Raw genomic sequence first — 23,366 nt, 5'->3', positions numbered from 1 at the left:
TCAGCCTCCTAGAAAACATGTTTGGAAGAAGTCCTGTTGATTTCTGTTAGAATTCATATTGTCATAAGAACTGGGATAAAAATATTCTGGAGAAAAGCAGGCTTTTTTAAAAAAATATTTTCTAAAAAATTTGTGCAAACACCTATTACACATTTCTTCTTTTTTTTCCCATTGATCAGCCAGCATGTTAGCACAGGAGTTATCCATAACATGACATGGTTACATAGCATACCTAGGTGATCCAAACAGATGCAGCTAAACAGAAATAACAGCATTTTTTAAAATATTTTTTTTTGTCACAGAACTTACATTGCAAAGGAAAGAGTCTTTCCATTTACTCACTGAAATGTACAAAGGAATGTTCCTGGAAGCACCTACTTCTAGTTGCAGAGAAGACTATAAATAACTGGTTCTTGGCTATGGAATAAAATTCTTAAGATACACAGGAAAAGGCCACAGGCATATTCTTACTTCAAAGAAACAGTAGCATTTTGGTTAATGGAAATAAACTCTTACAGAAGAAAAAAAAACAACAAACAAGCAAAAGAATATCTCCAGTAAAGATAAAAACTCTCAAGCATTTCTTGCACATCTCTCATAACCAAATGAAGAACTTCTTAAGCATTAGGTAAAAAAAATAAATTTTGAAAAGGATTTGAACAGAAAGGAATAATGAGAGAGCTGGTGCTTTATACTCTGTCATGGCTTTAGTCAATAACCAGGGGGCAGATACTCTGCTATCCAAGTCCAGGGTCCTGCTGACAGTCTGCAAGACCTTGGAGAAGCCGAACTGGTCCCACTCAGGGAGGCAGAAGGCGGCAATCTGTCTGGATGTTCTCTGGCGATGCAGGAACAGCAGAGGGAGCCATGACAAACAGACCCCAACCCAGCCAGCACACCACCCAGACAGGCCAGGAGAGGGCTCTTCGAGGAGCTGACTCTGAAGAGTCAAATTATCCTGTGGCACACGCTGGACCTCACCATCCTCCTGCATCACACACCAGGTGTGAACAGGGCCTTGAGCAGAGACAACCCGCTAAAGAACCAGAGCATAATTTAAAATAGGAAATAGTGAGTTATGTCATATACACAAACATTTCTGAAAGTGGTTATTATGAAATTTCTCTCCATTTTTTATGCCCTTCTTAGGTACTACTTTCAGTCTCATTTCAGGATCCCACTGTAATAAGTTGTGTACTGGTTACTCTGGCTGAATCAGAACAAGTACAACTTGTAGATGCTCATAATATAATCCAGACTTCTCATAGTCTTCAGTAATGCTGTTCTTCCTGAGTGTTGGTCAAACACTTCAGCTAACCTGGTTAATCTGTTGGCCTGTAAGCAATCACAGGCTGTTCTTCACCAACATCAATCAACATATCTAATGGAACATGAGGCTTGTCATAGCCTGAAAACTGGCTTCTTGGAACGACGGACTGTTGTATTTCCACAGCAGAAACCTCTGGATCTGAAGAGTTTCTGCACGTATCCATTTGGCTACTGTCAGAAATGAAGTAACTCTCTTTTACTTTGTGACAGTGTTCATTATCAGAAGGTACCTCCTCCGTGCTTTCCTGCACAGACACCTCTTCTGCTTTGGCTGGTGCCTCTGCAGGAGCACATGAAGATGCTTCTTCACTGGAACTCTCAGGATTAAGAGTTTCTTCTTTTGGCTCTCCCTCCAGTGAGGTTACTTCATCAACCACTGGCCAGGCTGGCTGGCCTGGCATGACGTCTATTACACATACATACTTGGCCTCTGACTTTGCTTCTAGAATGCCATCTGTGTTCAGGCTTCTTATCACACTGGCCTTAAATGGGGGAAAAAAAAAAAATCACTTTTATTTCCACATCACCTACTGGCTTCTTTGCTTTTATCTTCCATCAAAGTTTAGAGGTTAAATAAAAAGATACAAGTTCATAATACAAATGTAATGTAATTACAACCAATCCCAACAGAAATGACCCAATTTAGATTATTATAGCATAGTATATATGTAGCCATTAGCCTATGTCTATGACTTCAGCTGTTTCAGTAGGAGATGAAGGCTTGCAAGTTGGACCCATACAACTGCATGAAGTTCAACAAGGCCAAGTGCAAGGCCCTGCACCTGGGTAGAGGCAACACCAAGCACAAATACAGGTTGAGTGAAGAATGGATTGAAAGTAAGCCTGAGAGAGAAGGACTTGGGCATTGGTTGATGAGAAGCTCAACATGAGTCAGTAATGTGTGCCTGCAGCCCAGAAACAACTGTGTCCTGAGCTGCATCAAAGGAAGCATGGCCAGCAGGTCTAGGGAGGGGATTCTCCCATTATGTTCTGCTCTCATGAGACCCCACCTGGAGTGCTGTGTCCAGTTCTGGAGCCCCCAACATAGGAAGGACATGGAGCTGTTGGAGCAAGTCCAGAGGAGGGCCACGAAGATGATCAGAGGGCTAGAACAAGAAATTCTTCACTGTGGGGGTGGTGAGACACTGGAACAAGTTGCCCACAGAAGCTGTGGATGCCCCATCCCTGCAACACCAAGGCTAGGCTGGATGGGGCTTTGAGCACCCTGGTTTAGTGGAAGGTGTCCCTGCCCACGGCAGGGGTTTGGAACTAGATGATCCCCTTGCAACCTAAACCATTCTGTGATTAGCACTTTTATGCAAGCTCTCAAAAATGCTTTCTATGTGCAAACACATTTGCAAGGATCAAATAAATTTCATGTCTCCCAGTGTTTTAAGTCATTTGAAGCTTGCAATTCAGAGCAAAACAACAAAGGAAGAAAAAGCTGTAATACTCTTCAACCAGCTGAGGAAGCCTTTCATACTCTACAGCTAATTAGTGCAACTTGTAACGACTGTAGTATTTTGTGGCAACTGCCTCAACTGGGAGGGAAGTGAACTTTGGAAAGAGATCTTTAAAATTACATGAGAACCTTTATGCATACTCAGCAGGCATATCTATGCTGAAGTCTTCCTAGTTATTTCTCCTGTGTCATTAAGCGCTCGCCTCATTGTTGTGTCAAACTTTAAGGTTTCACTTTGAAACTCCTTCACAGGAAGAAAAGAGTAACTACTTCCACGGCCAGGCTCCAGCTTGTTTTAAACAATTGTTACACACCTTCAGGCTCTTTAGATTTTTCTGAATTTTTATTACAAGGTGTTTTCAAGAACACATAGGAAAAATTAAGTAGGGTAAACTTCCTGGCTTATGATGGTGTTCCTTTCCCAGGTGTCATAATCCACTATATATGTGTATCACAGATTATCAAGTACCAGAGATAAGCTAATTTCTTAATAAAATGTACACAAATGCTGTTTTTTGAGATACTTTGTAAAAAACTAATCCGACTGAAAATACAAGTTGAGGCAAATTTGGAAGAAAGGGGTGTAGTTAGGAGAAAAGAAGGAGAAAAACAATGTTATTTAAGAAAAGCTACAAATAAGCAACAAGAACCACCCAGTCTGTATTTATGTGAGAACTGCGAGAGCCATTAGAACCAGACGATCAAACCTGATCTTGATCAGAAGGTCATGAGGCTACGTGTTTACATTCATACCTTCACACTATGTTGCCTTCATTAGATTTTCCCTTCATCTCCCATTTCATCCCCGTATTTTTCCCCTCAGTTGCCCTGATGTCTGTTGATGTTACTGTGGTTTACACACAAGGCAAACAAACACTCCCTGGAAAGCAGTTATTTGCAATTTAAGTGAGTTTTACCAACAGCTGTGTTAGCACCAATAAGGTGAGGTGATCCACCTTGGGAATCAAGGACTGGCACTTGAAAACTAGAGGACAGAGTATTAAGGTGGCCCACGACACTGATACAATACCACACTACAACCCAACTGCCATTCAGCCATCGTTCTCTCTGGATGTCCCTTCTCTTATGCAGAAACAGCTAGAATACTATATGAAGAATATACAGAGTAATTTCCAGGAGTATGTATGGAAATAACCCCTGTGCAAGATGCAGATGCTTAGAAGATCATTGCAGAAACCAGAATACAATCAGTAATGAGTAGATACTGAAAATGCTATGAACAGCAGGTAGGATTCATGTATCTTTTGAAAATCTATTTATACAGATAAATGAAAAAATAGTTGATACTCATGCTATACCTTGAAGGGATCAGCATCTGTAGTTTTTTTGAGGGTAGCAAAAATCTGACTCCAATAGTCACACAGTAAATGACAAGATAATTCTCTGTATAAGCTGGAATACTCAAGGAATGTGAATCAAAGTACTATAGAAACTACTGCTGCATTTACAACTTCCCATCTCTCCCCATACCAACACATGCTGTACTAAAGTTAAAAACAAAACCCAGCAAAGTTCTTGCTTGTCCTTTTAGGACTTTCATACAGCTCTAAAAGTCACAGTCCTAAAATGTGTTAAGAGAACACCTTGTACTCCACACAGGTCGTGGATTTCACTGTGCCAGCTGGCAAAGCTTAGAGACAGACCCCGAGAATAAAATAAGTACTTGCTACATCACTGCATTCAAGACTTCTGTTCTCAAAATGGAAACTGTTTTCTTTCTTGGTGAGTTTTTCACCAAAGCAAGATGATGCAAAGACACTCCTATTCCCATTCATGAAAGAAGGAAGCCAGCAGAAGGAGAAAACTCTTGTGGGCTTCCTGGAACCAAAGGTCCCTGAGTCATGACTACAAGCCAATGCAGCAGTTCATGTAGTTACTTTCAGCTTCAAAGAAAAGAACCACAGCTTACTACAGTAACTGGAATGCCATACAAAGAACCTGAAGTAACTAGTGTAATTAAGATATGGTTGCTATTTGAAGTAAATTATTTACCTTGGGTATGTCAATATTTTTATTTTATGCATATTATCTCATACTAGCAAACTGATAGCCAGTGAGTGACCTTAAGCTGGGTATCAGCAGTATTTCCTGGCATGTACAGGTGCTCAGGACATCTTTCTGTCTCCAATGAGAGCACCTGAGATTCCCGGTCTTTCAGTCTCTTAACAGACCAGGGATATACACTGGAGGAAGCCGAACTCAAGCATAGACATAAATAACATATGCCAAGGAATCCATAACAGTTGAGGTAATCAACAGTTTGTTTCTTAACTTTCTCTTCTAAGGGCTTGTCCATCTACAAGTTTCCAGTAATTTTCAGGTGTGTATTTTTTGGCAGAGAGTTTAAGAAGTCAATTTCAAGTTTTATTAGCATCTTGACAAAATCAGCATGGCCTTTGCATGGTCCCACAACAAATTAATGCTGTGTAAATGCATAAATAGAACACTACATTTCTACCCTATAGATCCATACAGGAAAAAAAAATCTTCACAAAAGTTAGTAAAGCTGCTTCTTTCTTGTAAGATGACAAGTATTTGTGGCTAATATCTGTCAAAATTTACAGGAATAATTACCATTTATCCAAAAAAAAAAACCAACACAAAAAGTCAAGAGTCACAAAGAAAATGAGTAACTGCTTCATGAATATCCTTAAGTGTTCCCCAAATACAGTGAGAACACAGCCTTGTCATTCCTGTCAGGCACCAGAAGATAGCAGAAAAGTTCACGTAAGCATGTGCTAAAAATGAAAGCTGATGCTTTTCAACAACTCTTTATCTTATAGAGTGGGGTTTTTTCTACCCACCGTAATATTTGCTACCATTTAAAGATAAGATACACTGAAAGAAAGAAAAAAAGATTAAGTTAAATCAGAGGAAGATGCCCACATACCAGTAAATTAAGGCCAACTTCTTTTTAAAGCAGAAGATAAGCACTTACCACAATTCTTACAACAAAAATCTAGTGCAAGACAAATCAGAATTACTGAAGAGGATGGGCGGAACCAGATGATCTCTTGAAATACTTTTTGTGAGACAAATGAAAGAAAATGAGCAGCTCTAACTACAGCTAGACTACTGAAACATCAGATCCAGCAGAAGACTAGCATGAGGAAGTACTGTGAAGAAATCTGTTGCATTTCATTAGATGCATATTCCTGGTGGGATCTTACTATGAATAAGGATGTTTAGAACATTTAAACACACATTTTTGCTTGTGAAGGAAATAATTAAATGCCCATACTGGGCAGTTGCACTGTGGAAGCAGGACCTGTATAACTGACATGTTATGCTTGGGAGTCACAAGCAGTATAGACAAGACATTATAAAAATTCTTGAGATCTAAATTCCAGCTTGCTCAAGGTCCCTCAAATGTATGTTTCAGCATATACTTAAAGCTGACAGGAAGCAGAGCACTGAATGGCAGCAGTCCCAAGGTAGGATACCTTGCCTCACCCTTTAACAGCCAGAAAAGATACCTAGATGTTTAATTTTCCAATAAGCTCAGGTAAAACACAATGATCATAAACTGTCTGGAAAGAAATGTTTAGTGCACATTCAAAGGTCAGTGACAGGCTCTCAGCTCCAAGAAGTCTACAGAGATAACATGATACCATTAAACTTATTACTCATATTATTTACATTTATTACTTTAAATTATTAATAGCCAAAACAACCAATAATTAATCACAAGTTATTAATTCTTCATTTTATATTCCCATATTATTTGTATCACCTCCTGTATTGAAACTACCCTTATGAGCTCTGCTATTTATATTTGGCACTAGAAACTTCAGCAGAAACAGAGAGAATCACAGAATATCCTGAATTAGAAGGGACTGAAGAGGATCATAGAAAAGCCAACTCCTGACTCCACTCATGACAACTTAGAAGTTAAACCATACATCAAAGAGCATGGTCCAGATGCTTCTTGAAACACTGACAGGCTCAGGGCTGAGACCACCCTCCTGGAAAACTTGGCTCAGTGCTTGACCACCCAGGTAACAATCTTTATAAATAGTCACAGGTTTTATTCAGCTCCTTAGCAACAAAGCATGACATGGATTGTGAACCAGACTGTGCTATGCTGAAACTTAGGAATCACAAGAGAACATACAGCCCAGTAAACTGAGACACTCAGTTGAATTTCTACAAGGTGAGCTAAAGTGTGAACTTCATGCATCAGGAAGCTCACAGGACTTAAGGGGAACACATTCTATTTGTGGAATTTTCTTCTTCATGAACCCTTAAATGTGATACCACAACTATAATAACTATGGAGTCATTGAGCATAGCACTGCCACTCTGGATGAGCTGTCTTTTGCTATCATGAACAATCTTCACAAAAATTACTGTGTGTGTGTAGGAGAATGTTATGTATTCAGACAGTTACATACTGGTAGGAAGATGAAAAAAACACCTCTAGTATCTCATTTTTCCTACAGGCCTGTGTGTGTTGTTATGGGGGTCTAGCTGCAGATTCCATCAGACAGGTTTCTCTCATCTGGTATTTTAATGTCTACAGTGTGAATGAATCTCTGAAATACTCTCACGGCTCTGTCACAGTACATGGAAACAAACGGGCATTTTAGAGATTGTTTTGTCTGACCAGAAGTGCATATTATTTTAGAATGAGATGAATCACTTTGTGCTGCACAAGTTGATTGTTGACTAGATTACTGCTTACTACAGAGGGACCTAGCTGGCATCACTGACTTGGTTATCTCCATTTAGTCAGAGCAATCTCACCTCCTAATACTCTACTCCACAGAAAGCAGGCTCCAGAGGGATCTTAGGCATTGAGCTACCCCTACACTATGATGGGGTCCCTTTAATGAAGATCATTGCCTTTTTTTTTCTCTCGAAGTCTTATGAGAGACTTCCTGTATCTGCTGAGAAGATACACTCTTTATATGATTACCATGTACTACTGCCTCACACGGCAGTTATTGAAAGCTACTGCTGATTGTTAGTTGCTGTAACTAATTAGACACAAACAAAGCCAAGTGCCAGGTCCTGCACTTGGGTCACAACAACCCCAGGCAATACTACAGGCTTGGGGAGGGCTGGCTGGAAAGCTGTCCAGCAGAAAGGGGCTCGAGGGTTCTAATTGACAAGCGGCTGAATATGAGCCAGCAGCGTGCCCAGGTGGCCAAGAAGACCAATGGCATCCTGGCCTGTATTAGGAATAGTGTGGCAAGCAGGATCAGGGAGGTGATCATCCCTCTGTATCCGGCATAGGTGAAGCCACACATCGAAAACTGTGTCCAGTTTTGGGCTCCTCAATGCAGGAAGGACATAGAGGTGCTAGAGTGTGTCCAAAGAAGGGCAATGAAGCAGGTAAATGGCCTTGAGAACAAGTCTTATGAGTGGCTGAGGGAACTGAGGCTGTTTAGTCTGAAAGAGGCAGAGGGGAGACCTCATCACCCTCTACAGCTACCTGAAAGGTCATTGTAAAGAGGTAGGTGCTGGTCTCTTCTCACAAGTAACTGGTGACAGAACAAGAGGGAATGGCCTCAAGCTGTGCCAAGGGAGGTTAAGACTAGACATTATGAAGAACTTTTTCACTGAAAGGGTTGTCAGGCATTGGAACATGCTGCCCAGGGAGGTGGCTGAGTCACCAGTCCTGGTTGTCTTTAAAAATTGTCTAGATGTGGTGCTTAGGGAGATGGTCTGGACTTGATTTTAAAGGTCTTTTCCAACCTAAATGATTCTATGATACAATAACAGTACTTGTCAGATACTCTGCTCTTGCCTGATGTGAAAGCTACTCTTGAAGGTAGATCCACTCCATCTCCTAAGGACAGCTACAGGAAATTTTTAATGCAGAGAGGCTGCTGACCTCTCTTCTCTGTGACTGCTCAGTGTGAGAACAGAATTCACCTGGTTGCTCTTCCCTTTTCCTTCAGCACTACTACTCCTCCCCTTACTCTGCACATCACAAAGAACACTGCAGCACTTAGCAGTATGACAGTATTACCAAGTAATGAAAGAATCTCACAGATGTTCAGTGACAGAACAAGTGGAAATGGGCACAAACTCAAACACATGGAATTTTATCTGAGTGTAAGAAAACAATTTTTACTGTGAGAGTGGTTAAACACTGGAATAGGTTGCCCAGAGCAGCTGTGGAGTCTCCTCCCTTGGAGGTATTCAAAACCCAACTGAAAAAAGTCCTGGGCCACTTGGTCTCACTGGCCCTGTTTGAGCAAAAGGGTCGGACTAGACAATCTAAAAAAGTCTCTTCTAACCTCAGTGATTCTGTGGTTTTGTGCCTGCTACTAGAAAGAATACAAACCAGTGTACACACACCGAGTTTTTTAAGAACCAAGTTCTCAAACTAAACCAACCACTCCTACTTCAGTTAAAAAGACAGTGAAATCTAGCTCTAAATTGAATACAAGGCATCTGTTTGCAGAGGCTATCGGAACATTAGACTGGTATAAATCCTAAACATCTAACAGACCACAGTAAAAAAATGAGACAGGCATAAAGATGTTATAGTTACAAAAGTTACCTAGTTGGATATTAAAAATCTGACACAGATAAGAAATCTGAACTTACCAAAGACTTAGGCAACATTATGTTCTTCCTCCTTAGCTTCCTGTAGCCACAAAATGCTGCCACAATTAGACACAGACTCAAAATACCAATACACAGAAAGATGATGTTTTGTGTGTCTGTGAAGACAGAGCAAAATCCATTAGGAAGTTTGGAAAAATAAAACACATAGAATAACTTCAGAAACTAATAACTCAGAATGCTTGGCTGCAATGTGTGAATTAGTTAATTTAACACCTTTTTTTCACTCAAGAAAATGGCATTTATAAAGCATTATATCAAGTAAATAAAAATAAGAATGACAGAAGATTTTCGATTTATATGATATTTTTCTAGAGGTAAAAGAATTTTATAACTAATTTCTTGCTCCTTACAGATGACAGATGGGGATGAACAGATTTGTGTTTTCCATGTGATAGCATATTAGCTGACATAATCACTACAGTCTATGTACAATAAAATTAAAATGTAAAATCTTCCAAAACATAGACTTAACTATTATTAGTAAGATTTCACTAGTCTGACTCTCCTTAATGTCATCCCTCTCAATCCTACCATTGCTCTTGTGCATCAAAGAAAGCACACAACTGCTTCTATCAATTCCATCTCTTTTCTCTAGTGAAGTTTTAGCCCAGAACAAAGTGACATTAAAAAGTTGGTAAGAGGTTATCAGAGATATAAAGTTGGGTCACTAGCTGCCTGTGTTCTATTTAATTAAAGATGTCAATACCTCAGTTTTATGACCACAAGTTTATAGTTGCTTCAAACTCAAGGAAAGTCTATGTATATTTTCCTCAGTGGTAAGACTGAGCAAAAGCCCCTTGTTAGAAGAAAGACAGTGAAAATCATGTAACTTGGTGAATGTTCAATTTGTCATTTGGTATTACACCAATTATTAGGTGCAATGAAATCAGGTTTTGTAATACCAATGATGCAGGAAAAGAACCTCCCAAAAAAGGCAGGGTTACTTGAAAATCATACGTGATCTTTAAAAGTCTTTAGAAGTGGGAAAGTGCATTTTGAAAGGAATGACCATGCTTTTCCTTTTTTCATATTCTCCCATATGGGTCCAAGTCATCCTATGGTTATATCAGAGCTTGAACATTTAACTAGAACAAATCTCTGGCCAGACTCAGTATGTTCTTACTAAAGTTTTAGAATTCTCTTACTGATTTTCTGCTCGAGAGGAACATAAATGCAGCTTTTTTCTGATGGGGTTCCAACAATCAGATCATCATAGAAATTTCCCTTTGCTGAAACACAGTACGTGGAACCTTCATCAACAATTGGGATGATGAGGCTACATTTATCCATTGTACAGTCATCTTCAGGGCCCCACTCTTTACTCTGAAAAAAACCAGTCATATAATTCGACTCAATACAACAACATAAATGTTACAGTATCTTTTCAACACTTCCAAAAATGTAAACCACTATTAGATATAGCTCCTATACCACCTATATGCCTTGCAAAACCTGTGTGAACTTTGGCAATCAGCTTATGAGCTACCTTAAAATGTTGTATGTTGCATTCAGTTGCCTTCAGCTCAAATTTGTGCTGTTTGTAGTCTATATTCACATTTCTAATTCTACATGATGCATATGAAAAGGTAACTAAATAAACTATCTACTATAATTTTCCTCAAGTTGACCCTCCATGACTGCTAAATCAAGTTGTATCAATATCTTGAACAGTAATAATCTTAAATGAAAGGTCTATCTAGACAAGTAAAAGGCGCACAAGTAAAGCTACCAATGCTTCAAGCACATATGCAGAAACAGTAGCATGGGTTCAAGTAACTGTATCTTGTGTACAGCTAATGCAATAATCCCTTTTTTATTATAAGATGTGCCTTTCAAAAACTAAAATCGTGACCTTCCAGACACATATTTTAGGGCTTCAGCAGTCCTATGTGAAGTTTGACTGTTTTCTTGATATCTGTTGGCTCTGCACGTCACAGGAGTAAATCCCTTGTTTACCCGTTTTAGGCAAACAAATACTTTTAATGTGAAGTTTTCATTTTGGAACTTACCTCATTTTTACCATCCCAAAAAGTGACTGAGTACATGTGATCTGAATAAATGTTTTTGAGCCAAGGAAGAAGATCCACAGATGGAAATGGAGGATGGTAAATATCAACCATGATTTTATCACCATGCCTCGAGAGATTCAGTTTTGGCGGTCCTATTTTTCCTGCAACAAATTGCACCTTTGCTTTGTTAAAGCTTTTAACATAGAATATGCTGTTTATAGTTAGCTTTCAAAAACTCAGAGGTTTGAGAAGAATTACATGCTTATTTTAATGTTGTGAATATCACACAGCTGAGACACTTAGAAGTAACAGAGGCATTTGGATACATTTATGAATCTGCTCCTAAAATGGAAATGGAATTTCACTGTTAAGCAACTCAACTCTGCTACACATATTAGGCCATCAAAATTCAGCTCACTAAAACCAGAAAAAAACTAAGAAAGAAATCCAATATATATGTGAATGAGAACAGAACACAAAATACTGCTGACTAGATCCCACCATAAATCACTTAGCTAAAAATACACTGTACCAAAATACGCCATCTGAAAATCTAAGCACATCTCCATCTTGAGCAACAGTACTTAGGAAAACTGATTTCCCATGGCAATGGCCTAGGGGAATTTTTAGTGTCTAATGATCTGAACAAACGTGTGAGTTTCTTGTTCCATGGGAATTGTCTGTCTCCTCCTACACATGGCTACTAATTTTCTGCAAACTGTCAAACCCAACATTATTACCATGACTTCTGTCCCCTGGTCAAATACTAGAAATAAGGCACTGATTCCAAGTTATTGGAGTACTAAGTGGGGAGGGAATCATAGTGGAAAACAAAGAGGAACTCCACTCCGTCAGCTTCAGCAATGCAAAAATCTGGCTCTATGTAAAGCATGGCCCAAGTCAGGGAGAACCTCACAGGCAATGCCCTGCCTGAAAGCTGTACCTGGAGAAAGCAGCAAACATGAGAGGAAGTCGCAGTCTTTCCTTACTTTCTTGTGCCTGCCTTGCACTGGTCATGCAATGCTGAGGTCTCCCAGGACAGGCGTTGGACAGGTTGGTCTGGTGTCTAGACACACAATTTACTCAAACCAGGACAACAATACTGATGAGAAAAACTAGTTTCTGCCAAAGCAGCTCAAAGCATTTACATGAATAATGAGTAACTGTTAAATTATGCAGCTACAGTGGGCTCCCATAGTTTCTTGATACTATCTAGACACCCAAAGCTGTCAGTACATGGGATTATAGTCCTTACAGAGACAGAACTGGAGAAGCTCCTATCGAATAACAATCATGCTTCCTTTTGTCCTGGACTCCTGACTTTACCAATTTCCCAAATGAGATGCAATAAAACAGTAAAATGAGTAATTACTTTTTAAATTTTGGGAAAAAAATACAAGGTTTAGCTTATGGAACTTACCATGCCTTTGCAAAATAAACTCATTTGACTCAACATACTCAGACTGTTGTGACCCAATGACAGCTTTAACATGCAGCCAGTGAGAGTCAAAAGGATCTTGTATTTCCCCTGAGAGATCACAAAATCTATATGTAATGTTCACACAAGTCGAGACGATCTTATAGGTACCTGCACTGTAAAACAGATCAAGTTAAAGTTAATACAATTGCAATTACACAACATTGCACAATACACTGCCTGTGACAAAGCATCTGGGAGGGTGACTGAGCACTGGCACAGGTTGCCTAGGGAGCTTGTGAAGTCTCCATCCTTGGAGATATTCAAAAGCCATCTCGACATGGTACTGGACAGCTGGCTCTAGGTGACCCTGCTTGGGGCCGGGGGGGGGGTTGGAACAGATGACCTTCAGAGGTTCCTGCCAACCTCAACCATCCTGTCATTTGACAAGTTTTGCCTTACTTTACACTTAGGCCACCTTCACTCTGCTTGACTTCAAAATACATAGAATCAGAACTATTTACCACAGACTGACAGCTGTTATATGCTTCTACCCAGTATCAGGTACAGGAAATTACAAAAGAGTAAGAACTTACATGTAGGGTTTGATTTCCACAGTAAAACGAGGGGTTTCAGACATAGGTGGGTACTGCCAATGCAAGACAGTTTTGAAATTTTCAGATGTTACTGCAACCTTCTCTGGTGGAGGCACTAGAAGAAACAAATCAATTGCACTTTTACAAACAGACCTAGTCAAACATTAGAACAATTAAATATATTCCTAAATTATTTGGAAAAGGCAACATGCTACAAATTATTGGAAAAATTAGACATAAAAATTGCAAATACTTCCCTACAAATGGACTAGTTTGTCACCAGTACAAACACTTGAGCACTGAAAGATAATTCCTTACTCATGTCTCCAACAGAGACAGCTTTCTTCCTGTCCACAACCCAGAATCTCAGATGACCCGTGCCATCGAAAGCAAGTCCATCAGACAGCCCATACCAGGTTCATAAGCTGTGACAATCAAGCCCCTCTTTTAGTGTTAAATAGATATACCAGCAAGACAGAGTTATGAATTTACTGATGTTAGAGGAGATCAGCCCAGCTCCTGTAGATTCCTCTTGTTCCTAGAGAGCCCTACTGAATCCTACTGCCTCCAGACTCAGCCTTCACAAAAGACAACAGGCTTCCTGAGGAAAGCCTGAATTCAATGTGAACTTCTGACAAAGCAATTTGTACCACTCCAGCTGTATTTTTAGAAATCTATTACAATAATAAACTACTAACACTTGTAAGGAATTTGAACACTGAAGCTGTAATGTAGTTCCATGTACAGGAAAGAATTTGAAGTATATTTAGTAAATGTCTAAGGTAGTAAAACAATACAAAATAAAAAGCTGCACTAGGAGTTTCCTCTTACGACAAGCTTGTGTTCCCAGCACCAATGGCGACTGGGATATCAGAGTAGCAGCTGCAGTGAAAGGAAAATGACATGATCTTCTAACTACTGAAGGCATGGCATTCAGAAGGAGGAAAAAATGAGGGTCACTCAACTGATTTGAATTGTTATTTCTTAGTTTCTCAAGGTTTGGTTTGGCTTCCTTAATATTATCTTAATATAGCTTTTGAGAAATGTTGAGTTTCCTCACATTTGACCTGCTCTAGACTGCTGGTTATTCAAAAAACAAGTGCTCCAACTTCACTGTGACATACTGAGGGAAAGTAAACAATTTTCACATCTTGAGAACAAGACCACAAAGATAACACTCTACAGAAAATAATGCACAGAGGCTGAGACGTGCTATTAACCACGAACAGTAACATACATCACTCTGAAAATGGTGCTGTGGTTTAGTTATGTTTTAATATGTACAAAAGTGGTATTTCAGTTATTGGAAAAACTAACACAACCATCAGATTCTCAACCACAAAAAAAAAAGGTGACAAGTTGACAGGAGAGGTGTCAAAGCACACAAATGTTACTTTAAACATTTATTTGTATAATAGTATATAAAAGTAAAATGTTGTAATACTACGGAGTGCATTAAAAATAAAACTACACTTAACAAAGAATGGAAAATGAAATCCAGAATATCTTTGAACTGCCAGTAGAAGCTACATGGCTTTTACTTAGGCAATTGCTTACCACCTTGCTTTCTCCTTCCATCCCCACATTTTTGTTTCATTTTGTACCCAGAGTTGCTACCTTGGCTTTCAAGGGAGCAAACTTTAAACTACTCAGAGAGCTATGCAGCAGTGTCCCTGGGAATCTGCTTTTGAGGGGTTAGGGGTTGATGAGTGCTGGTCAGGTTTAAAGAACCATCTTTGAGAAGCATAGGAGCAGGCAATCTCATGGTGTTGGAATCAAGCATGTGGGGCAGAAGACCAGCTTAGCTGAACAGGGAACTCGTCTTGGAATTCAGGCAGAAAAATAAATTTGTACGGTCTCTGGAGTGAAGGTCAGGCTTTGCAGGAAGATCACAGAGCCAGAGTTCACACATGCAGGGAGAAGACACGAAAGGCCAAAGCTGAACTAGAGTTGAAACTTGACAGTGTTGTAACAGATACAAAAGGCTTTTTAAAGTATGTTAACAGCAAGAGGACATCTAAGGAAAACACTGGACTGATACTGGTTGAAGATGGTCACCTTACTAATAGGGATTAATTTAGAACAGGGGCACTCAATGGGGTCTTTGCTTCAGTCTTTTTATTACACTTTTATAATACGCTTTTATGATCCTTATCAGACCTCGGGCTGCCTGGTCCTCAGAGGACCAAGTCAGAGGACCCCAAGTGCTGGAGCTGTGACTTCCCATTTGTGGACACTGGAATTTTAAAGGAACAGTTGTGTCAGCGGAATTTCCTGAGTCCACAGAGCCAGATGGGATTCATCCCAGAGCACTGAAGGAGCTCACAGATGTTACAGCAAGACCCCCCTTGATCACCTTAGGAGTCTGGAAAGGTCCCTGAAGCTAGTCAGTGTTATTCCAGTTTACAAGAAGGGTATGAGGGAAGACTCAAGAAACTACAGACCTGCTAGTCTAACCTCAGTACCTGGAAAAATTACAGAGATCATACTGGGTGCTACTGAAAGACATTTAAAGAACAATACAACGAGCATGCAGGAGTCATCACGGGTTCAGAAAGGGAAAGTACTGTGTAACTAATACCCTACAATAAGGTCACTTGCCTAGTGGATGAAAGGAAGGTGGTGGATGTGGTTTTTCTGGACTTTGGTGAGGCTTTTGACACTGTCCCTCACAACATCCTTCTGAATGAGTTGTCCAGCTGTAAGATGAGGAGGTGCCTCACGCACCAGATGAAGAACTTGTTGAACAGCAGGGCTTAAAGGGTTGTAGTGAATGGGGCTACAACTGGCTGGCAACCAGTCACCAGTGGTGTTCCTCAGGGCTCGATTCCAGGGGCTGTTCAATCTTTTTACCAAGGATGTGGATGCAGGAGTTGAACACACCAATAGCAAGTTTGCTAATGACACTGAACTGTGAAATGCTGTTGAATCTCTGGAGGGATGAGAGACCTTGCAGAGGGATGTAGATAAGTTGGAGCATTGGGCAATTGTCAATCGAGCAAAATTTAACAAGAACAAATGCAGAATTCTGTGCATGGGATGGAGTAACACCAAACATAAGTATAAATGGGAAAGGAGCAGCATGGAAATCTAAGTCTAGGAAGTACGTGTGAATGCTGAGCATCCAACTAGAACTAAAAAGAATCTAACAAGTCATTTCTTCATAGCTTCATGGAAGACAACTCAACTTAATTCTCTGCACTTCTACCCAGAGATTATTTTTAATGTGCTCCAGCTCTGAGACTACAAAGGAACTGACAGAAAACAAGTGCTCCTCACAAAAAGACAACCTTCTTCATAAACTAAACCACCATATAAGCCACTTACTTACCAGCCACCAGGAATGTCACCACCACCATGTCAAGATCCCTAATGGCACTACAAGTTGGCCTTAATCACTTGCAGAAACAAGTTTTACACATGTCATCAGCTCATCGTTTTCATTCTCACTTTTAGCAACTTTACTTTCAGTGACTAAGTTAGCAAAGCACTATCTCTCTCTCTGATCTTTCACTCCATATCCTCAAGACAGATATGAAGGACACCTTTCAGCATGAGCTCAGAAGCTGAAAGCCCTAACTCACAAACAAAACACAGTAAAGAAGTAGGTTTATAGCACACCTCTTTAATCTCTCCATGTTTCACAGGGCAAGAATTATCTCAGCTTCTTTTTCTAAGGGATGACACATTATTACTCCTTCTGTCACTTCCATCATTCTCTATAGGCACCAGCCATACTGTCTCTCTGGTGGTCTAATGGACATGTAGAGAAGTCAAAAGTAAATTATTTTCAGCTTGTATTTATTTCTGAGGTTCGCTGGTTCTACTTTAAAGTCAAAGAAAGCCCAAAAGCTCACCCCCTTTCCCTAATTCCAATAGTTATTTTAATGGAAGAGTATCTGCAAATCTTGCCTAACCAATCTGAGTCACCAAAGACTACTCTTGAGGTAATTTAGCAATAATACACACAAGTCACAGCAGTTTAAGATGGAGAAGTGAGTGCTCAGCACTGCAATGGTTAGACCAAAGGACTTCAAAACAGGCACAGAAAATGGAGCAGCTTGTGATAACCCATGGAAACTTTACTTTTAATACCTTGGCCTGACAATTCTAGTCCCTTTCTTCAGGTGTGTTATTCTCCCTGCCTGCTCCCTCCCTCCCTCAGGATGGTCTTCATTGCCCAGGTCACCACCCCTTTACTCACACTGTTTATCTAGCTTCTAATGATTTCTCCTCTGGCCAGTTCCCTGTTTGGTGCCAGTAGAGGGGCATGGCCTGGGAACACTCCAGCTACATCCCACTCCAGCATCAAGCCTATAGACCATATAGATTTCAGATTTTCCAAGTGCTAACATTGAATTTTCACAGATGCCATTTCTGAATACTGCCAGATAAAATGCTGCAACAGATACTGTTTTACTTAATCTGTAAAGAAGGATTGTTTTTTTAAAACATGTTACACACTGTTCTATGTTGTTCAGCAAGGACAATTGGAGGAAGGTGCTCGTACCACAATGGTAATCTTATCTTGAAAGTAACATAATGCCATTCCAGTGCAAATAGTGAGAAACTAACTGTGGGAAAGAGAGATGAAAACAGAGAAGCACATTATGCCCTGATGCATGACACAGGACAGTCAACAAGTTCTCATTTGCTTCCAGTTCAAATGCAGTGATCTCCATCTGCAGTTAGCCCTGTTCACCTTGCTTTGTAAGACAGCAATGCAGTCTGACAGAAAGGCAACAGAAACATCAGCAGAATCAGTTTTTTTCACTGAAATTGAATTGTGTTTGTGCGCTGTGGAACAGCATAAGAGGAACTTCAAATAGCAGTTCTATGTCCAGATAATAAAGGAAAAAAAGACAAAGGTAGATTAGTCAGACTTGAAAAAAAAAAAAAGTGAGATTACTAAAAGAAACTAAGCACACCTGGATTTTGAGGATGAAGCAAAAGAGGGATAAAAGCAAGCACATGTATGATCACAGCTGACCTAGAAGTTGCACATTTAATAAAAGAACACACATGGGAACGCAACCACAGTTTATCTTAGCAAATTCCCACCTGCATCAGTTCATAACCAACATACATTGTTTGGAGAGATATGTGAATATTTACTTGTTACATACAAACGGTCCAGACTAACTACTACTGCCATATTGGTGGCACAGACCTCAGCAAGTGTGACCACTGTGGTGTGTGTGTGTGAGTATATATATATAAAAAAACAAATAACTTCTTAATGTGTGATTATCCTAAGTAATTCTATTTAAGTTTTGGATACATTTACACCTTCAGGAAACTGAAGATATGAAGCAAACTTGCATAGCAGACAGGAAGGAAATACACATGGGAGGAAATTAAAAACCAAATGCCACTGAAAGACTTCTGGGTTTACTGCAAGTATCTGCTGCTTGGTTTCAGGCTGCTAAGAAAGAAGGAGGTTGGTTTTTTTGGTTTTTGTTTTGTTTTGTTTTTGTTTTCAAAGTAATGGGAACAAGTGTACTATACTGAATCTTCTAAGACTAAGGAAGGTAATGTCAACGACTAATCCAGTAGTTGCACAGAATATATGATATGGTTCTGCTTCAAAAACAGCAATCAAAACACAAAATGCTTGCTTGTATCTACAAGCCTAAGTTGCCTTGTTTTGTACCCCCACCTCCACAAGTCAAAACCACCACACTGCACATCTTTCACAAATCTCAGCAGGGTCAGACACAAGCAAACCGAGAAAGGCTTCTAGACTAGTTTAAAACTAGATTATCTTGTTCAGCATATAAATGTTCCTGAACAGTAGCACCTGTGGAAAGTACTTGTGAAATACAAATTTGAAGCAGCCATATAGTCAATAAAATCTATTTTTAAATAGAAGGGCTTTTTTTTTTTAATATATATATATATGCAGATGTCCCACCTGTTCCTTGAGCCTCATCAATGAATCACCCAACCACCAAAATTAAATCAATGAACTGGAGGAGGGGACATTTCAGACACATAAAAATGAGACAGTCTTTAAACAGATATTTACATCTTCTGCAACACTGAAGTTCCTCCTCTCATTCTTGCAGAGGCCATGAGACATTACTGCATACACAGAGGCGCCACTGTTGAAGGAAGTGGAACTTAACTGAAAGGGCAACAATGTACATAACAGAATAGGGCCTGAGGATTCCACAGTGCAGACTGTAGAGACAAAAGCTACCTGAAGAACCACAGAGATCATTCAAGTTGCATGTGTCTTAGGCACTAACATACAGATTGAAAGCACAATCAAAAGTTTATAAAGACAAACTGTGAAAAAACAAGTAAAAAAAAATCTTCTGAAAGTCTACTTCTTTTCTGGATTTCTGTGAAAAACAAACAAATCCTTATAACCCTCTAGTGATACATCACAGGAAAACAGTTTTAAGCCATTTCAACAGGCCAAGAGGAACAACAGTTTGAACTGTGCTCTGGATCTATTTCAAGTGGTTAACTCATCATTTAGCCTGTTAAAAGACAGCCAACCCTAGACCCAATGCCAACAAATCAGTCCTTTCTACACCTCCTTAACTTTCACCACCACTGAACAAGGGAAACAAGACTAGATAAATCTGCACTACCCAAGAATGCTTCTGCAGGACTCTGCAATAATACACGACGAAAAGAAAGAGGCAAAAAGGCAGCCTCTATACTCTGGAAAATGGGCTCAGAGAGTTGCAAGTCTGTGCTAAGGGTGAAAAATAACACATAAAAAGAATTTAATTTGTTTCTGAAAGCTGTATTTCATTCTGGAATGCACCTCTTCAATTAAACGTCATATCAATCTGTTCTGAATCAAACTGTACTTGACTGTTGCTGTGTTGAAGCAAAGCACAGCATCTGGGGGCTAGAAGAGAGCTCTGAGCACTGCCCAGAACTGCAGCGCAGAATTTCAACAGGAAGAGGTTGGGGCTCAGCAAGAGCACCAAGCATGTGCCCTGTGAAGATGTGGGAGATGACTGTCAGAGAGCAGGCTGCTCTGTCCACTGCCACCTTCCCCATCAGAGCAGCACACCTGGGTTAGCATCCATCTCCACTGTGCACTCCTGGCAGGCCAGGAGCTAAACAGCCCAGCTCCTGCTCTTGTCAGACTGCTGGAGGGGAAGCTCCCTGTAGGCAGCTTTGGCAGGAGCACAACAGACCAGCAAACACCAAGCAGCCAGGGGCTGAAGAATTTTGTTCCTGCTACCTGTCTGGACTTCCTCTAAGTGGCAGCAGCCACACAGCATATACCCACTTTCATTCACCCCTCAAGAAGAAACTTCTCTTGTGGTTCCACTTCTACACCTCCTATTCCCTTAACAAAGTTATCAAAACCAAGCTTGAATTAGTGCATATAACAGCAATTCTATGCAGAAGCTCTTAAAACCAAAAAGATTACATTCAATTTACAAATGAAGGGAGTACAAAGACTAGGGGTAAAATTTAAAGTTATTAAGAATATTTAGTGAAATTAACTTAAGCCATTTCACAGGAATTGGGAATAGATACTGTACACAATATTTAGTGCATTTTTACAGCTTCTATTTACTTCAGGTTTTTATTTCCTCAGGGGTGAGAGGTTTCACACTGTCCCACGGAGCTTTTAAAATCACTGTTTACAATAAAAATGTCTACGAGGTCCTGTAGAGACAGACCTAGACTGCCACGCTAAAAAAAACACAGGAAGTTGCACAAGATGGACATTTTAAAAACCGCTGTAGTAGTAGAAGCTAATAATTGTTTTCTCTATTTTATTCTTCCTTTTTGTTATAGTTGAGAAGTTACGATAAGATGATATCGAAGCCAACAACTTTCTATCATCTAATTTGTTTTTGTTTGCAGCTGGACAGATGAACTGCTATGACTACTAATAATCTGAACCATTAAAGAATAATTCAGAACCACTGAGATCACCCCACACAACAGGAAGTCAGCTGCAAAAATGATGTATACAACTGCCTTGGAAATCTGGCTTCCAGTGTGCAAGAAGCACCTGAACTGCTATCACAATTTCCAGATCTTCTTCTACTACCAGTATAATCTTGTCCAGGGACTTCCTCTTCCAGGATACTCAACAAGCATGCAGATCCACTGATGAGTCACAGGGGGTGTTCAGCTATTCAGACAACTGCTGTTAGGTTGTCTATATTTCCAAGGAAAACTGTGTCAGAAGAAGGAGATGTCTGGGCATTTCCCATTTACACACTCAGCTTTGAGGTATGTATCACACTACTGGCGCAGTGAAAACTCTACTAAAACGTAAGAAAAAAACTCATGGTATCATTTCAAAGGAAAGAAGAATTAATTAACATGGTTCAGATTCCTCTTCTACCTTCATCCTTCCACTGTAAGCCAGCACATCTGCTTGCATCAATGCAATAATTAAGTAAGGACATTATACTAGTTTGTCAACAAGCTTTTTCATTCAGCTCATAAACAGCAATACATATTACAATTTCCTTCATCTTGTTTTTGTTCACTCAAAACCTACATTTTTGCTTAAATGAAATCTCTTAAGGGTATGGTCTCTCTCTCTCTTAGAGAGGCTGTGGCCAACCTGGAGTGCTAGTTACCAGGAAAATGCTGCCTGTGTTTTGAAAACCTAATGCAGAAGTACATTCGGCACTTTTCATTTGAGGGTTTGCTGCACACACGTGCAGAAAAAATGAGCTTTTTGCTTCTAGGCAGCCTTACGTACATCAACTACACCACAGCACTGTCCTGTGGTCCTACACTGAAGTAACTGTTGTGCTGGACTATGTGGGATTATGGTAGGCTTGTTTTACAAGAAGCGATCTACTGGTATTGTGTTTGCACCTTAAAATTGCTTAATGCAATGTAAAAGTAGCATATATTAGCAATAAAAGCATGCCCTGAGAAGAGGTGAAGTCAGATCTCAAAAAACAGTAGTAGTTAATACCTCAGACTTCCTTACTGCTAAAATGTGAAAAGCAGCTTCCCTGCAAGGTTTATTGGTTGACAGTTAGACACCAAGTCAAACAAACTAAGTACTCAAGAAGAGACAAGTCAGCAGGCAGATTACCATCTTTACTGCTCCTAGTCCACTCAGGTAATCCTAAACAGTGTTCCAAAGTCCCATCCGTTGTGACCAATCCCTAGGGGCAACCAAGTTCAGTCACTCCACCTCAGTATGGATCTAAAATGCAACAAGTCCCAGTGAATCTTCTTTATGCATCTGCAGAATCTAGGGAGCCTGGACACATAATTAGCAGTTCTGCAATTAACTGCAAGCAGCATTTCAGGTAAATAGACCTTGCTTTGTGGGTAAAGCTCAGGACAGTGCTGCTGCATTTACCTAATACATGGAAACGCTTCCTGTTTCAAGCCCTTTCCTGAAAGGCATAACATGCAACCCCCACTACACAGCTCTCAATACTAATAAAAATCCAATGGGTGCTCTCTTATCATCGGAGCTATCTGTGGTTTTAATGAGATGTTCCAGTTTGAAGCGAAACTTGCAAACCAGACTGAGCAGCTCTTTCAGCGTTTACCTGCCCAAACAGAAACAAAACCCCGTTCCCTGCTGGCAGGGAACTCCTCCTGCCCATCAGTGCTTGGCTGAGAGAGAACCCGAATCCCGTGCCCAACGAACGCCACGACCCCGACGCCTCGTTTGGGCTCCCCGGCTGTGCAATCCCCACCTTTCCTGCGAAAATCCGCACGTACTTTCCCGCACGTACACCTTCACACAGCCCCGCGGGACAGGCCTGCCCTGTGCACGCCCAGCTCGGGCTGTAGGTGACAAAGCGGCCCTGGGGCCACCACCTGCCCACCGCCCCACGGCGCGGGGCTGCCGCGGGTTAAGGCGCGGGGTGACGCCCGTGCCCGCAGCCAGGCAGCAGGGACAGGCTTCCCGAGGCCCCGGGGGTGCTGTGCGCCCAGAGGCCGCTCCCACAGCCGGGCTGCATCCCCGGGCAGGACGCCGA

General features: G+C 40.5%; 1 protein-coding gene across 1 annotated transcript; it reads right to left on the bottom strand.

Annotated features, from left to right (window-relative positions):
- Window positions 1–1,322: 1,322 nt before the first annotated feature.
- IFNGR1 (interferon gamma receptor 1) lies at window positions 1,323–16,775 on the bottom strand. The gene is made up of 7 exons (XM_010001758.1): window positions 16,748–16,775; window positions 13,417–13,531; window positions 12,824–12,996; window positions 11,404–11,564; window positions 10,540–10,717; window positions 9,374–9,489; window positions 1,323–1,811 (listed from the first exon to the last, which is right to left on the bottom strand). Exons 1-7 carry the CDS (start codon window positions 16,773–16,775, stop codon window positions 1,323–1,325), a joined length of 1,260 nt encoding a protein of 419 aa, XP_010000060.1.
- Between the last annotated feature and the right edge of the window lie 6,591 nt (window positions 16,776–23,366).

The sequence above is a fragment of the Chaetura pelagica genome, unplaced genomic scaffold (assembly GCF_000747805.2).
Source record: "Chaetura pelagica isolate M959 unplaced genomic scaffold, ChaPel_1.0 scaffold307, whole genome shotgun sequence".
Lineage (NCBI taxonomy): Eukaryota > Metazoa > Chordata > Aves > Apodiformes > Apodidae > Chaetura > Chaetura pelagica.
Note: the sequence above shows the minus strand (reverse complement) of the source record. Positions and strands in the feature narration are given on the sequence as shown.